Below are 16990 nucleotides of genomic sequence, written 5' to 3' on the forward strand. Positions count from 1 at the left end.
TTCTGGTTGTCATGGTTACGTGCACAACTTCATGTTATTTATCAGTAAAGCATTTCAAGTTGCTTATAATCCGAGGAAATACGATAATTCTTAACACATAAGTTCTCAGAGTTAGTTTAATAATCAAATCGTATAGTTTGAAAGTGGCCTAACTCCATTTATACCTAAATCAAGATATTTACTATTGATAATGTCGAAAAGTAGTGATGAAGGTAATTTTAATTAATTAGTATTTACAAGTTAACCTCGGTTTTTGGACAATTACGTTAGTTGAATAACGTTTAATTAATATAAAACTTAAAATTTAATGTTAAATTTTAGAAATTATTTCACCCATGGGGAAGAACAGAACAAGACTATTTTTATTTAGTTCAGATAGTGAAGAAGAAATAGTAAATAATAATTAAAAAAAAAATTGAAAAAGAAACAGAATTATCGAACAATATTCGTCTTCAGAGAATGAAGATACGAATAACAATGGACAAAAGATTGATGAACCATACATCCAAAAAGTGCGAAAGATTAAACGGAATTCAGGAAAAAGGTATTGTACTCAAACCGGAAATATTGTACCTGAAAAAATTTTCGAAAACAAAGATTGCCGTTGTCGGAATGCTTGCACTAAAAACTACGATGAAGGAGAAAGAAAGAATATTTTTGAGAAGTTTTGGGGTTTGAGAGATTTTAACAAACAAAATGTATTGCTTTACGAAGCTGTCGAGCGCAAAATTGTGGAACGAGGACGTCCAACAAACGGAAAAGGTTCGCCAAGAAACTGGAGTTTTACGTATTTATTAAATTCTAAAAACGGAAAAGTTCCCGTCTGTAAAAAATTCTTATTGGATACTTTTAAAATAAATGAAGGACGCTTAAAACGAGTATTAAACTCTAAAAATGTAGGCAATGATTTACGTGGGATGATGGTTGGATCATCAAGAAAATTATCTGAGGAAGGGAAAAATCACGTTCATAACCATATTAAAAGTTTTCCTAAATTTGAATTCCATTATACCAGATTTCATAATCCTAATAGAAGATATTTACATCCTGATCTAACTCTGAGGAAAATGTTTAATTTATACGGGCTTCATTGCGAAGAAAATAAAATAAAAGCCGTTAATGAGTGAACTTACAGAAAAATATTTAAAAAAGATTTTGATTTACATTTCCACCAACCGCGCAAAGATACGTGTCAAAAATGCGACTTATTAAACATTAAAATTAAAGCATCGACTGATGATGAAGAAAAAAATAGACTTACAGAAGAACACGATGTCCATTTAAGATTAGCGGAATCAGCTAGGAATTCAATGAAGCAAGATCAGGAGCAAGTATTACGTAATTCAGATTATTATTTTGCTTTCTCGTTCGACTTGCAAAAAGCATTACCATATCCCAAGTTGACTACCTCAGTAGCATATTACAAACGCAGTATGTATGTCCTAAATTTAGGCATTCACAATTTTCATGACGATAATGTTTACATGTACGTTTGGGATGAAACTATTGCATCCAGAGGTGCTCAAGAAATTGTTTCATGCATCCTAAAACATGTTAAAAATTTAAAAAGTGAAAGACACATTATAGCTTACAGTGACATGTGCACCGGGCAAAGCAGAAACATTAAAATAGCTTTAATGTGGTTAAAACTTGTCCAAACTTTGGAAAATAATGTGGAAATCATAGATCACAAATTTTTAATATCAGGACATTCGTTTTTACCAAATGATAGAGATTTTGGCGTGGTAGAAATGTCAATAAAGAAAAATAATTTACTGTTTGTTCCCCAAGATTATTACAAGATTATTAAAAAGTGTCGGAAAAGTAATAATTTTATTGTAAATGAAATGAGACAAGAAGATTTTGTATCAACAAAATTATTAGAAGATGCAATTTTTAAAAGAGTAAAAAATTCTAATGGAGAATCAATAAACTGGCTAAAAATATGTTGGATGCGTTTTGTCAGAAATGAACCGTATAAAATTTTCTATAAGACATCAATGAATGAGAATAAAAATTTTTAAGTCCTGAATTTATTACCACGTCGGGGTAGACCAAGAAAGTTCGAAAATATTGTATTGACACCACTGTATAAGAATATCAGACAAATTATTACAGCAAAATTCAAGGACATAATGGACCTATTACGATATATACCACCGGAACATCATGATTTCTTCAAATACCTTTTACATGCACAAAATGTATTTGTAATAATATGTTTTGTAATAAATTTATGTTTATAATTTTGTACGTTATGTAGTCAAAAAATGTATTTAATGGTATAAATATTACGTTTCTGAAGTGTTTTAAAGATATGTAAAATAAATTCAGTATTGCTTTTTTTTTCAATTTGAAGTATCTTAAATTATGTTGAGTGGACTTGGGCACCTTCAAATTTTATAATGAATCTGGTTGTTAATTTTGAAAGTGGCCTAACTCCATTCTTGATAAAAAAAACGCATATTATTCACTTAATAATTGCCACTATTTTAATAGAAACTATAAGTTTAACACCCTTAGATACATTTAAGCGGTATGACTCATTAGTATCCCATACGTATATTTTTAAATTTATAGAAACGCAAACCCTTAAATATCTCGATTTAAAGATAAATGGACTTAGGCCACTTTCAAAATAAACGGCTCATATATAAATGTTACTTTCTTTTATTGTTAAATTAAAAATTATTTTTAAACTTACATAGAAGAAGATGAAACAATAGATGCCAAGTTTGTAGTTTCAGTTTTTGGCTCGCTGCTATGTTTTTTTAACTGTAGTCTATTTTTGTTTAATCGATGATTTTTAATCCATGTACTTAATTGACATCTGACAATTTCCAAGTAAAACAAAATTATTATTATATGTGTGACAAATAAAAATTAAAAATCATAAAGTATATAACAATACATATATAAAATAATAATACTTACACAACCATTTCTGATACCACTAAGCTTCGGATACGCAGTAACTATACTTTGGGCTAAATTAGAATAATCTAATTTTGTTGGCTTTGTATGCGTTTCCTGCCATAAATATTGTCCCCAAAATGATATAAAATATCGTTGCGCTTTTAATATTCCGTCTGTTTTTAATTTTTGTTCCAAGTCGTACGTTAATGCAGAAAATGTGGTTGGAAAATTTATACATCCTGACCTTACGGTTATGAATTTGTGCAGGTCTTTCATACACTGATTGTTAACACTTTCTTTATCATGAGACTTTACTATATTTATGTTGATATTTTCTTCAAATAAAATCTACAACATAAATGTATAATTAAAATTTTGAATATTATATAATAATATGTTTTCAATAAAATAATTGTGTATAAAAACTTACGTTTTCTTTACAATCTTTTATTATAATAGAATTTTTGTATTTTTTATTGATTATTTCAAAATCTATTGCTTCAGTTTGAAGAATCTCTATATTACACGTGTCAACGATAATAATATTTTCATTAAAACTAGTAGATGGTATAGTCTCATTTGATGGTGTTAGTAACAAAAGAACATTAATTTCAGAAAAATTAGCAATCTTTTCATTTTTTTAGGTGTCGCAGAATTTATTACTGCTATTATCAATATCCACATTTCGCAATATAAATTCTTTGTTTTTAATTTTAGATTGTAGTAATGCATCGTTATTGCATATTTGAATTAATTTCTCACGTAGAATTGTTACATCCCGAATAGAGTTGTTTGATTTAAATATAACTCGTTTGCACCGTTCGCCAATAATACAATATACTTTTTTTTCCATTGCGATTATGAGCTGCGTTCGATTTAACGTTTGCACTGTACTGTTATAAATTTCTTATAGATTTAATATTTTTTTAAATTTTGTACAATTAATAGGAGACGAAATCTTACGCGATATAAATTGGTAGCAGTTATGCGGCAAGTGGTAACGGCACGCACACGCGCGATGCGAGATTCGTCCATGTAACATGGACGAGACTCACATCGCGTGTGTGTGTGCGTTACCACTTGCCGCGGTGTTGCTACCAATTTACAGTAACTCACGAAAGTCTACATACACACCATTAGAATCTATATAATTCATCATACTTAAATTCGATGCTTCGGAGATTTGAAGCTGTTTTAAAAATCAAAGGAGAAGTTACCAAATATTAATTTATTGTTTTTAACTTAAATAGCATTATTTATTAGTATATGTGAACTTTTGTGAGATTTTTGATAAACGTTATTTAAGTTTTTTGTTCATACATATTTTTCTTTTTTATTAAAATGTTTCATATGTTTACAGTATTAGTTTTTCATTATAAGGAATACCTTACTTTCGCTAATGTTTCTAAAAATAATTGTTTTAATGGTAAACTGCTGGTTTTTAATATGTATGTAGACTTTCATGAGCCACTGTATATCGCGTATGACTCCGTCTGATATTAAGAAATGATGCACCAGCACACACTTTCACCGTAGCACTCATCGAAGTAATAGAGTCGTCTCGTCGGACCTTTTCCACTAACTAACTGATGCGTCTGCACTCATGGTCTGCACAGTCTGCGCTGTCTGCGCGATTACCGCGCCACATTACTTTGTAGAATGTATTAAAATGCTCCGCCCGCTGTCTATCGCGGTCTCGCTCAAACTCGCGCTTCCTTGTCGCTCTCACACGTAAATTAATTAATTTTTTTCTCGAAAACTACTGAGAATTTTTAAAAACCGTAAAGGACTTTTCGTCTTATCTCGGCAAGTTCTACCTAAAATCTTCGGGTCAGTCCACTGATCTGGGACACCCTGTATATTACATCTCGTTATAATATAAAATAAAATTAATTAAGTTAAATAATTAGACAACTTTTTTTTATCAAAGATATATTATATATTTGCCTCATAAACTATAAACTTTTGATTTATTTTTTGTAATCGTACTTTCTTCTGTGTTTCGATGTTCTTGACGCTACGACTCACTACGTTATATTGCGTTACATTTTTCTTTGTGCGTTGACCAAAGTTTAAGTTTAAGTGTGGCCTAAGTTTAAGGTTCGTACGCAACGTAACGTAACATCACGTAACGCACTACGGAAGTTCTTGTGCAGTGCGCCTAACATCTTAAATATTAATTTATTAAGATATTAATATTTAAGATGTTATATAGAAATAAATGTTTATTTATTATTATAATAAGTGTTATTATATATAAGTATTACAAAAATAAGATCTTACAAATAACGCCGCAGGGATGATACGCGGTCGTGGCCGGTTTAATTAACGCGAAAAAACAAGTGTAAAGATGCGATTTCACGCAGCTAAGCAAAGCTGGCTTTGTACCCCCACTTCTATCAATTTTAGCTAAAGTGGCATTCTAGCGAAGACCGCTCAAAGTTCAACTGAGTCCAACTTTCAACTTTGTCAAGCCCATTCTTTATTCAGTGCTGTGCAGTCGTGCAGTGTGGCGGCAGTGTCAGTTGCGTTTGAATTCGGAAGTGATACTAGCGAATTTAACTAATTATAATGGACTCAGACCAAGTTAGTATAAATATTATGAACGATGAGTTGCACAATGAGTAAGAATTTTGAGAGAAGCACACTGCACGTTGTTGCACACGAAATGATGCTTGGCACAGCTAGACGACAGTATACTAAGAGACAGTAAGGACAATGAGCGTCGGTACCTTTGATCTTTTTCAGCCAAATATTTCTGGTCACATGACTCGGCGCCATGTTTTTGGGCGGCAAATGCCGTATGAATAATTTTGTGGGCCTCGAGAAATTGAAGTCTTTAGGCAGCAAATGCCGTATAAATAGTACGTGGGCCCCGAGAAATTAAACAATGTTTTTATTTTAATTTTGCATATTGCACATTGGAGGGGTGGATTTGTTTACAATTATATTGCACGTAAACAAATGTAGCAGTTCGCATTTTCTGTTTCTAAAAATTATGTTGCAACTTTATGTGTTGCAATCATTCTGACCACGAGTGTACACGTTGTAAGAAATTAAACAAACTTACAGCACTAAGCCCAATACTAGCTTATAAAGCTAGTGTATGTACACTACTTTTTAAGCTAGTGTTGAGCTTGGTGTTAAAACTTTGTTCAATTTCTTGCATCGTGTATGTACACCGAGCTTTAGGGACCTTTTGTTTCATTATGAGTTCAGAGTTATTAACCCCTTTAAAACATAACAAATACGTTATTAAACTGTATTAAAATTAAAGCAATTTTAAATTAATTTACAGTCAACGCTATTGGTGCGCCCAAAAACATGGCCGCTCGTAGATGCGCGAGCGAAACTGCGTGGCTCACAAATTTTCGCTTACTGTCCCTACTGTCTCTTAGTATACTGTGGCTAGACCAACACTGATAAGCCTTGAACCAGTAACGCCTTTGAGAATCGGAGGTAATAATCGAACGACGGATCGATATCGAACCGTCGCCGGCGATCGGCCACGAGCTGCTGCCCCCGCGCCGGTGACATGATTAATTACTAGATTAATTTTATTTTTCCATGTACTTAATAGTAATTATATATAAAACTATGATTACCAATATAACAATTTTAATAACTGCAAATAAGCCTTTATAACAATCGGTCGCTTTTTTGGCTTCGCCAAGGGTCTTGTTGGACTTTTTGTTCATTTTTAATATCTAGACGTTCTGCAACAGAATCCAAATATTTTATTACATTTAAATAACAAATTACAATAATATACGTCAATACAAATTAATCCTTATTTGATTTTCCCTAATATTTTCAATTTTTTCTTTCTTTAATTTTTATATACATGCATAGAACAATTTTATAAAATTAATATTATAAAGTACTTATATTATCGGATTATTTTAAACAACAATCTCATACAATTATTATAATTTTTTCGCGAGCGAGACGATGTGATGACACGCGAGCGAAATAAAATGACAACGCGCGTTGTCGTTTCGTCTCGCTCGCTACGCGCTGATTCGCTTTTAAGGGTACATTTTCACTTGACGTTGCGACGCTAGATTCCAGCGTCAAATATCAATGAAAACTGCTGGACGCTAGCGTGTATTGACGTTGATATGTAAACAGCTTTAGTATTTAAGTTATTTTATCCTATACCCTCGATCACCCCCGATTACTCCTCGACAGCCAAGAGAACAAGGTGCACGGAAGAAGTCTCGTAAAAATGTCTTTCTATAAGAAATATTACAAATGGCAAATGGATTGTTTAAAAATAATAAATATTAAAAAAAGAGAGAAAATGAAAAAATATTTAATAATGTGTTTAACAATTTTATATCAACAAGAAAAAATATATAAAAACAATATACCAAGAAACGTTATTGGGTTGCACCAATGTTTAAAAACAAAAACCGCATGGTTTTTATCATAAAAATAAGAATTCATCAAAATATCTTACTCATTGCAGGGTATTGCCTGTGGTATTACTGAGTAATTAATAACAATTACTTACTTCGTTATACATATTTTGGCGGTAAGAAAGAAAGGACGTACATACATAATACAACCTAACTTTTTTCCTTCTTGTTGGACTCTGTATGCCGCTGGAAGCTGAATAAATCGAGCTTCTCTTCTTGACGCCAGCGTCGCAAATCATATCACGTGATCGATCAGACGTTAGCGACCAGCGTTATAGTGAAATTGCACCCTAAGATATACTCGCCGCTGTCTATCGCGCGCTCACTCAGCCCACGCTTCTTTGCCGCTTTTACGCGTATATAAATTTAATTTTTTTCTCGGAAATTATTCAGAATTTTTCAAAAATAAGGCGCGCAAAAAATTAACGCAATACACTTTCATGTTCTACCCGTTCTAACAATTCTGTAAATTAAAAATATGTCGACAGATAATAAAAATTGAAAATTTTTTTTTTAATAAGCTTGGTTTTTTAATAACCTTGGTTTCACCAACGCACGAGTAAATCTAATCGGTTGGATAAATTTTCAGAATTGTAACTGCCGAACAGAAAATTGATGATGAGGTGCAAATAAGAAATTAAAATCTGCATAGCGCCGTAATCGATTTAATTTATTAAACATCTCTCGCTCAACCTTTATAAAATTTCCATTTATTCATATTTGACGAAAGTACTGCAGTTTTTACGTCGAAATCTGGAGTTGGATTGCATTAAATCGATAAGAAATGTTATGCAACATTTTGAAAAATGTATAACAGTTAAAAAGTAGAAAGTTGTAGCACATTCGCGACAAGCAAATGCAAGTATTATTTAATAGAAAAAGGCACATTCAGTGGCAAATTGATCAACATAGGCAACAAATGGTCAGCGGCGGGCGGCGAACAAATCGAAAAAGCAAAATATCGGCCAGGCAATAGAACATTACTTGGCTAAGCGAAACGGCAACGGCGGACAGCAGCGAGTTCGTTGAACAGACAACGCCGTACGTCGCGGATTGATAATCCTCGTTTTTGTGGTATTTTACACGCGTACTAGGTCTAGGATTTTGACTAATAACAGGGAAATTATAGCAAGCTTTGTATTCGATTAAATCTATCAGTAAGCCGAATTAATAATTTTACATTTAACAACGAAATATAAAAACGCGCAAAATTATTATCATGCCGACGATCGCGGAGAAAAACGTTGTAAAATAAAAATAAAGACGACCGAACTCATATCGGTAAACAAATGTAATAAATAAATCTAAACCGATATCCGCAGACGAAAAAACAAAGCGATCTAACGTCTATTAAGACAAAGGAAAAAACGTTCAAATTCAACGTACGAACGGTGGCGCCGAACCGACGAGAATATTCTGTCACCGCGGATATAAAAAACATCGTTTTAAGAGCGCGGACAGTTCGCAATTTTTACTCAGAGACACACCACGCATTTTGTCAATCCTGTCTTTGTACGCGGGGCGATCGCTGGTCTGTGGCGATCCATACCAAGGACAACTTTAGAGAGTCGGGCCTATTGCCCGATTTATAATAAAATCGGCCTATCTTAGGACATCGGTGAATTTTATTTCTGTAACCAACTATCTCATCTCTTGACCGAGACCGAGTCGCCGAGTGGCGATAGAACACTTTGCGTATCAACAAATTATTTTTATTCTCCATTTCATATAATGCATCGCCAAATTTGAGTATTGCAATTTTACATCTCGAAAAAGTTTAAACCTGTTTAAATATTTTTTTGCAAAAAAGTCACTCATCGGATTAAATCGTCGGACGATGCTGTAACGTTGTTAAAAAAAAAAATTTTTTAATCGGACACTCGATCTCGGAGATATCCATTTGTTAACTAGCAAAAATGTTAATATTGAAGAAAAGACTATACTATGTCATTCGCAACATCGTCCGGCGACCAAATCCGATGAGTGACTTTTTTGTAAAAAAAATTGTTTAAACAATTGAAATGACTTTTTTTTAGTTTTTAAACAAAATATCTGAAACCCCGAATCGATAGCAATAACTGTTACCTAATAACGAGCGTTTACGTAGAAGATATCAATTTGTTAACTGTTTGCGAATCTTCATGTAATTCCGTATATATTCTTTGTGCGACCCGGTAAGCGTGTTACATTTCGCTGACACGTGAATAGTTAATGATCGACGGCGACTCTATACGAACATATGATCGTTTCCGCTCGGTTCGCGCTTTTTCGGATCGCTCGTTGCTAACCGCGATACGTGAGATAGTTTTTAGTGATCGTTCGATATTCAAAGGAACCGCACGTGCGTTCGTATCGTTACTCCGTCGGAATTATTCACTCCTGCTTCGCAGGAAAGTCATTTTCGTCCGATTTTTCATTAGTCGGAAGTGTGTGGTATCGGCTTCGCCATACCGTTAATTGTATTTCTTTGTGCATTTTGCGTGCACTCATCGCAAGTGCGATCTCGAGAAGTTTAGTGTTCGTGATTATCACGTGATCGACTACTCTCCGCGTTCTCTCCGAGCAACCCGTAATCCGTTTCGAAGTTCGCGCACAAGATCTCCGGTTCGAACGGACGTGCAGTGTTGCACGTTCCCCAAGATTGTCCGTCGCGACGCGGGGTTGCATTTTGTCGGAGATCAAGATATCCGTTCGATCATTTGATCACGCGATCAGTAATACCACTGTTTGTGGCATAACTTTGCTTTCGTGTCTGTTTAACATTGAATAAAGCCGTTACCTTCAAACTTGAATCCAGTGGTGTGTAATTATTTCTTTTTGTGTCCGACTATTGCGATTCCGGTCCTTCTTGTCACAGCGACGGTCAGCGCTGGCCGGAACTGGCGTTTCTAACTAAGAAAAGAAAATAGCAATTTAATATTTTCCTTTGGCAAATATTTAATGATAAATAAGCAACAAAGCGTTATCTTGATTACATTCCTTTGCGACTAACTTCATCTTTTTTTACTTGAACATTATTAAAAAATGTATAATAATTGTCACGTATTATTCTCTCCTCTTCGTGGAGGAGAGTCGCGAGCAAAAAGAAGGCCGGGCGCGGATAGAAAATCCGCGCGCCGCCGTGACACGAGAGATAGGAGGAGAGGAGGGGTCGCGATTCCTCGGCCGTATCCCGGCGCGGGACGGCGTGATCCCACTAAGGTGATGTTTTTGGGCGTCAGGCACGGGCCCTGCCGTGCCGATACTTTTCACCAAGCAATAGCCTACTCGAGAAAAATGTCTCTTAATTCAGACCGCCGTTACGCGGGGGGGGCTAGCTTCACCGAACGGAGAGGGGCGGGGTATAACGGACGGAATTCTCGGACAGACGGAAACGACAGCACAAAATAATCTGTACGCGAACAAGGCGATAAACAATATTTAGTCCGTTTATTGCGCTCAACGGAACAGAACAAATATGAAAAATAACAAGTGTTACGTCCTGTAAACTCTACATCTCCTTTTTCCGACAGATGGTTGATAGAATAGATAAAGAGAAGTATACCGAATGTATTGGTACCGAAAGAGAGGCTTCTAGGCTTCCAGGAAAATAATTTTACTAACAGAACATCCTGAAACGCCAGATGCATAAATAAAAAAAAAGGAAACTTATAACAATTGTGCAACAGGTGTCAATAAAAATTAAAACGTAGGGACTTGTCAAAATATTAAAAAACATTAAAAGCTCAGAAAATCTTGAAATGTCTCAAATTAACATCAAATGTCTGGTGGTAGATAAAGGAATTTCTGGAAGGAAAATAACTTTTAAAAAAATCAAAATTGCGCCGTGGATCCTAAGGATTAGAAAAACAAGAGGCAAGAGGCCTGCAATAATAAAGATAGGATACACGGCCGGAAGCTATAAAAATGTAAGCAGCAATTGTACGCTGCCGATAACAAAAAAAAGGTTACCTAACCATTTTTGAATTTGTTAATAAAAATTCTGGAAAATTGGAAGGGCTGAAACCATGTAAGCGGAGCCTCTTAAAAACATTTTCTCTGAAACCAATAGATATCGGGAACTCCTTATCAAAGTTTAGAAACTAAGAGCAAAAACTTAGAAATTTAAGAGAATCTGAGAGGAGGGCAACCAATAATTGCGAAGACGGAAAAGTGGAGGAACAAGACTAGCAAATGGAATTCTAATTTTTATAAAAATTAAAAACTCAACGATAGTCCTCCCCTTTCCCGAGCTTATAAAACAGCGTGTTTTGGCGCGGCTCGCTCTCGTTGTCTTCAAACAGTTAGCAAGGAATACATCGTGAAATTTGAGTGTGTGTGAGAGAGAATTTAATGCAATATTAAGATACAATAAAAAAGAAAATTTAAAACATTTGGTAATATGTATTAGTTTGTTGCGTGCTTCATGTGTTCGGATATCACGCGCTCTTATAATAATGTACACGCGGTCCTGCGTGATCGAGAGAGGGGCTCGATGCCCTTATATACTTTATTTTTCGTGAGCTCACTCTCTCGCCGTTACTGTGACTGTTAAGAGCATCCACGTCTCTTGTGATTACTGCGCCTAGTTTACCGAATATATATTTCTTTATATACTCATAGACTTATTACACGTTCTGTTTTTGGCATACAACGGTGAATCGTTATTCCATAAATACCTCGCCCACACAAATCTTTTAACAACATTGATAACCGAAATAAACTTTAATTTTAATATTAATTTTAATTTTAATCAATAAAATTAAAATATATGTATAAATGCGTGGTAAAATTTAATATACTTTTAATACGCAAAAAATAATATAATTTCAAATTACAGTACATTAAATACTACACATGAACATGTATGTACAGTCATTGACAGAAAGGTTGCAACACTTGAAGTTAGGGACACGATTTTAGAAATAGAAATTTGATGTGAACCACTGCATTCGCTTATGCGGCGCTTGATATGTGTGAAGCGCCGCATAAGCGAATGCAGTGGTTCACATCAAATTTCTATTTCTAAAATCGTGTCTCTAACTTCAAGTGTTGCAACCTTTCTGTCAATGACTGTACACTAAATTTTAAAACATTCAACAAAGTAATATGGCGCGGTTATTGCGCAGACAGCGCAGACTGTGCAGACCATGGGTGCAGACGCATCAGTTAGTTAGTGGAAAAGGTCCGACGAGACGACTCTATTACTTCGATGAGTGCTACGGTGAAAGTGTGTGCTGGTGCATCATTTCTTAATATCAGACGGAGTCATACGCGATATACAGTGGTTCATGAAAGTCAACATACATATTAAAAACCAGCAGTTTACCATTAAAACAATTATTTTTAGAAACATTAGCGAAAGTAAGGTATTTCTTATAATGAAAAACTAATACTGTAAACATATGAAACATTTTAATAAAAAAGAAAAATATGTATGAACAAAAGACTTAAATATCATTTATCAAAATTCTCACAAAAGTTCACATATACTAATAAATAATGCTATTTAAGTTAAAAACAATAAATTAATATTTGGTAACTTCTCCTTTGATTTTTAAAACAGCTTCAAATCTCCAAAGCATCGAATTTAAGTATGATGAATAATATAGATTCTAATGGTGTGTATGTAGACTTTCGTGAGTTACTGTAAATTGGTAGCAACACCGCGGCAAGTGGTAACGGCACACACACACGCGATGTGAGTCTCGTCCATGTTACATGAACGAATCTCGCATCGCACGTGTGCGTGCCGTTACCACTTGCCGCATAACTGCTACCAATTTATATGACGTAAGATTTCGTCTCCTATTAATTGTACAAAATTTAAAAAAATACTAAATCTATAAGAAATTTATAACAGTACAGTGCAAACGTTAAATCGAACGCAGCTCATAATCGCAATGGAAAAAAAAGTATATTGTATTATTGGCGAACGGTGCAAACGAGTTATATTTAAATCAAACAACCCTATTCGGGATGTAACAATTCTACGTGAGAAATTAAATCAAATATGCAATAACGATGCATTACTACAATCTAAAATTAAAAACAAAGAATTTATATTGCGAAATGTGGATATTGATAATAGCAGTAATAAATTCTGCGACACCTAAAAAAATGAAAAGATTGCTAATTTTTCTGAAATTAATGTTCTTTTGTTACTAACACCATCAAATGAGACTATACCATCTACTAGTATTAATAAAAATATTATTATCGTTGACACGTGTAATATAGAGATTCTTCAAACTGAAGCAATAGATTTTGAAACAATCAATAAAAAATACAAAAATTCTATTATAATAAAAGATTGTAAAGAAAACGTAAGTTTTTATACACAATTATTTTATTGAAAACATATTATTATATAATATTCAAAATTTTAATTATACATTTATGTTGTAGATTTTATTTGAAGAAAATATAAACATAAATATAGTAAAGTCTCATGATAAAGAAAGTGTTAACAATCAGTGTATGAAAGACCAGCACAAATTCACAACCGAAAGGTCAGGATGTATAAATTTTTCAACCACATTTTCTGCATTAACGTACGACTTGGAACAAAAATTAAAAACAGACGGAATATTAAAAGCGCAACGATATTTTATATCATTTTGGGGACAATATTTATGGCAGGAAACGCATACAAAGCCAACAAAATTAGATTATTCTAATTTAGCCCAAAGTATAGTTACTGCGTATCCGAAGCTTAGTGGTGTCAGAAATGGTTGTGTAAGTATTATTATTTTATATATGTATTGTTATATACTTTATGATTTTTAATTTTTATTTGTCACACATGTAATAAAGTTTTTGTTTTACTAGGAAATTGTCAGATGTCAATTAAGTACATGGATTAAAAATCATCGATTAAACAAAAAAGACTACAGTTAAAAAACATAGCAGCGAGCCAAAAACTGAAACTACAAACTTGGCATCTATTGTTCCATCTTCTTCTATGTAAGTTTAAAAATAATTTTTAATTTAACAATAAAAGAAAGTAACATTTATATATGAGCCGTTTATTTTGAAAGTGGCCTAAGTCCATTTATCTTTAAATCGAGATATTTAAGGGTTTGCGTTTCTATAAATTTAAAAATATACGTATGGGATACTAATGAGTCATACCGCTTAAATGTATCTAAGGGTGTTAAATTTATAGTTTCTATTAAAATAGTGGCAATTATTAAGTGAATAATATGCGTTTTTTTATCAAGAATGGAGTTAGGCCACTTTCAAGCTATACGATTTGATTATTAAACTAACTCTGAGAACTTATGTGTTAAGAATTATCGTATTTCCTCGGATTATAAGCAACTTGAAGCAACTTGCTTTACTGATAAATAACATGAAGTTGTGCACGTAACCATGACAACCAGAAAAAATTGAGAAATGGAATTAGGCCACTTTCAAAATAAACGGCTCATTTAATGATTAAAATATCTATTTTAATATATAACTTTGTTGTAATTATTTTTTTAGGACAGATGCAGATATGACAAGCGCTGTAAAAAAATTAGAAAGAAAAGTTGTAACTGAGAAAAACTTATCGCATGTGAAGCGTCTTTTAAACCAAAAGCTGACTGTTCGAAGACAATGGATAGAAAATGAGTCCGATGGAATTAATGCAATCGTTAAAAAATATCCACCTTTACAACATTATGAAATGGTATGTGAATCTTCTTTTAGTGATCTGACAAATAAATTGTTACAATGCATATATAATTATTAACACTTTTGCTATTTTTTCAGATACTTTATGAACTTCTCAATATGAGAATTATTACCGAAGATAGATTATTTGAAAAAATTAATTTCACGATGAAGATTTTATTAAAATATTGCGGACTGAAGGAAGACAATAAAACATCAAAAGTTCAAGTATTAAAACATTTAAATAATCTCGCACATAAAAAAATTAAGAAGAAGCAAACAACATTATTCACAGTAAAAAAGGTAAAATTTTTAAATATATACAGGATGTCCCAGTTGATGTAAAAAAGTTTCTAGTTGTAGGTTGGGCTTCCGAAGATAAGTAGAAAAGTCCTATACGGTTTTGTAAGTTAGGCGTTAATAATCGAGAAAATAACATTTAAAGATTTGGCGCCCACCGTGCGAGCAAAAAGGCGCCGTTCAAAGTTACCGAAACGTTGGTGGACCTAGAGGTGTGGCTTATTTTAATCTATTCACAAAGATTTGGGTAATCTATGAATCTCTGTAAATAGAGTGGTGGTGTGGCCCATCCCACTCTGATGGCACTGATGGCAATGTTTAGTTTTCTGCAGAAAGTAGCCGAATCGAATAATAATGATTGGCGAGCGGGTTCGGAAAATGTTTTTTTTAAGCAACTTAGAGGCCAGCCGCGGCGGCGACGGTGTTTATAAAGATGTAATCTCAGTCAACTCAGAAGGAGACAATCGCGAGCGCATTCGTTTCATTTTTGCAAACGAGTTATATTTAAATCGAACAACTCTATTCGGGATGTAACAATTCTACGTGAGAAATTAATTCAAATTTGCAATAACGATGCATTACTACAATCTAAAATTAAAAACAAAGAATTTATATCGCGAATTGTGGATATTGATAATCGCAGTAATAAATTCTGCGACACCTAAAAAAATGAAAAGATTGCTAATTTATCTGAAATTAATGTTCTTTTGTTACTAACACCATCAAATGAGACTATACCATCTACTAGTTTTAATGAAAATATTATTATCGTTGACACGTGTAATATAGAGATTCTTCAAACTGAAGCAATAGATTTTGAAATAATCAATAAAAAATACAAAAATTCTATTATAATAAAAGATTGTAAAGAAAACGTAAGTTTTTATACACAATTATTTTATTGAAAACATATTATTATATAATATAAAAAATTTTAATTATACATTTATGTTGTAGATTTTATTTGAAGAAAATATAAACATAAATATAGTAAAGTCTCATGATAAAGAAAGTGTTAACAATCAGTGTATGAAAGACCAGCACAAATTCACAACCGAAAGGTCAGGATGTATAAATTTTCCAACCACATTTTCTGCATTAACGTACGACTTGGAACAAAAATTAAAAACAGACGGAATATTAAAAGCGCAACGATATTTTATATCATTTTGGGGACAATATTTATGGCAGGAAACGCATACAAAGCCAACAAAATTAGATTATTCTAATTTAGCCCAAAGTATAGTTACTGCGTATCCGAAGCTTAGTGGTGTCAGAAATGGTTGTGTAAGTATTATTATTTTATATATGTATTGTTATATACTTTATGATTTTTAATTTTTATTTGTCACACATGTAATAAAGTTTTTGTTTTACTAGGAAATTGTCAGATGACAATTAAGTACATGGATTAAAAATCATCGATTAAACAAAAAAAGACTACAGTTAAAAAAACATAGCAGCGAGCCAAAAACTGAAACTACAAACTTGGCATCTATTGTTCCATCTTCTTCTATGTAAGTTTAAAAATAATTTTTAATTTAACAATAAAAGAAAGTAACATTTATATATGAGCCGTTTATTTTGAAAGTGGCCTAAGTCCATTTATCTTTAAATCGAGATATTTAAGGGTTTGCGTTTCTATAAATTTAAAAATATACGTATGGGATACTAATGAGTCATACCGCTTAAATGTATCTAAGGGTGTTAAATTT

General features: G+C 33.0%; 1 protein-coding gene and 1 pseudogene across 1 annotated transcript; one reads left to right on the plus strand and one right to left on the minus strand.

The window, feature by feature from the left end:
* Nucleotides 1-2020: 2020 nt before the first annotated feature.
* Nucleotides 2021-3864, minus strand: LOC139109100 (uncharacterized; annotated as a pseudogene).
* A 9612-nt stretch (nt 3865-13476) lies between these two features.
* Nucleotides 13477-16791, plus strand: LOC139108743 (uncharacterized). Its single transcript, XM_070667269.1, has 7 exons — nt 13477-13642; nt 13725-14054; nt 14148-14282; nt 14805-14991; nt 15075-15278; nt 16233-16562; nt 16641-16791. Coding segments are annotated over exons 3-7 (738 nt in total). The 5' UTR covers nt 13477-13642; nt 13725-14054; nt 14148-14280; the 3' UTR covers nt 16656-16791.
* The last annotated feature ends 199 nt before the right edge of the window (nt 16792-16990 follow it).

Source organism: Cardiocondyla obscurior, linkage group LG16, assembly GCF_019399895.1.
Source record: "Cardiocondyla obscurior isolate alpha-2009 linkage group LG16, Cobs3.1, whole genome shotgun sequence".
NCBI classification, from domain to species: Eukaryota; Metazoa; Arthropoda; class Insecta; order Hymenoptera; family Formicidae; genus Cardiocondyla; species Cardiocondyla obscurior.

What these genes read in the sequence shown, in the direction of transcription:
- LOC139108743 (XM_070667269.1), top strand. An exon ending in CTTTACAACATTATGAAATG is followed by an intron (nt 14,992 to 15,074) that starts GTATGTGAATCT and finishes CTATTTTTTCAG; the next exon opens with ATACTTTATGAACTTCTCAA. An exon ending in CATTATTCACAGTAAAAAAG is followed by an intron (nt 15,279 to 16,232) that starts GTAAAATTTTTA and finishes TTTATGTTGTAG; the next exon opens with ATTTTATTTGAAGAAAATAT.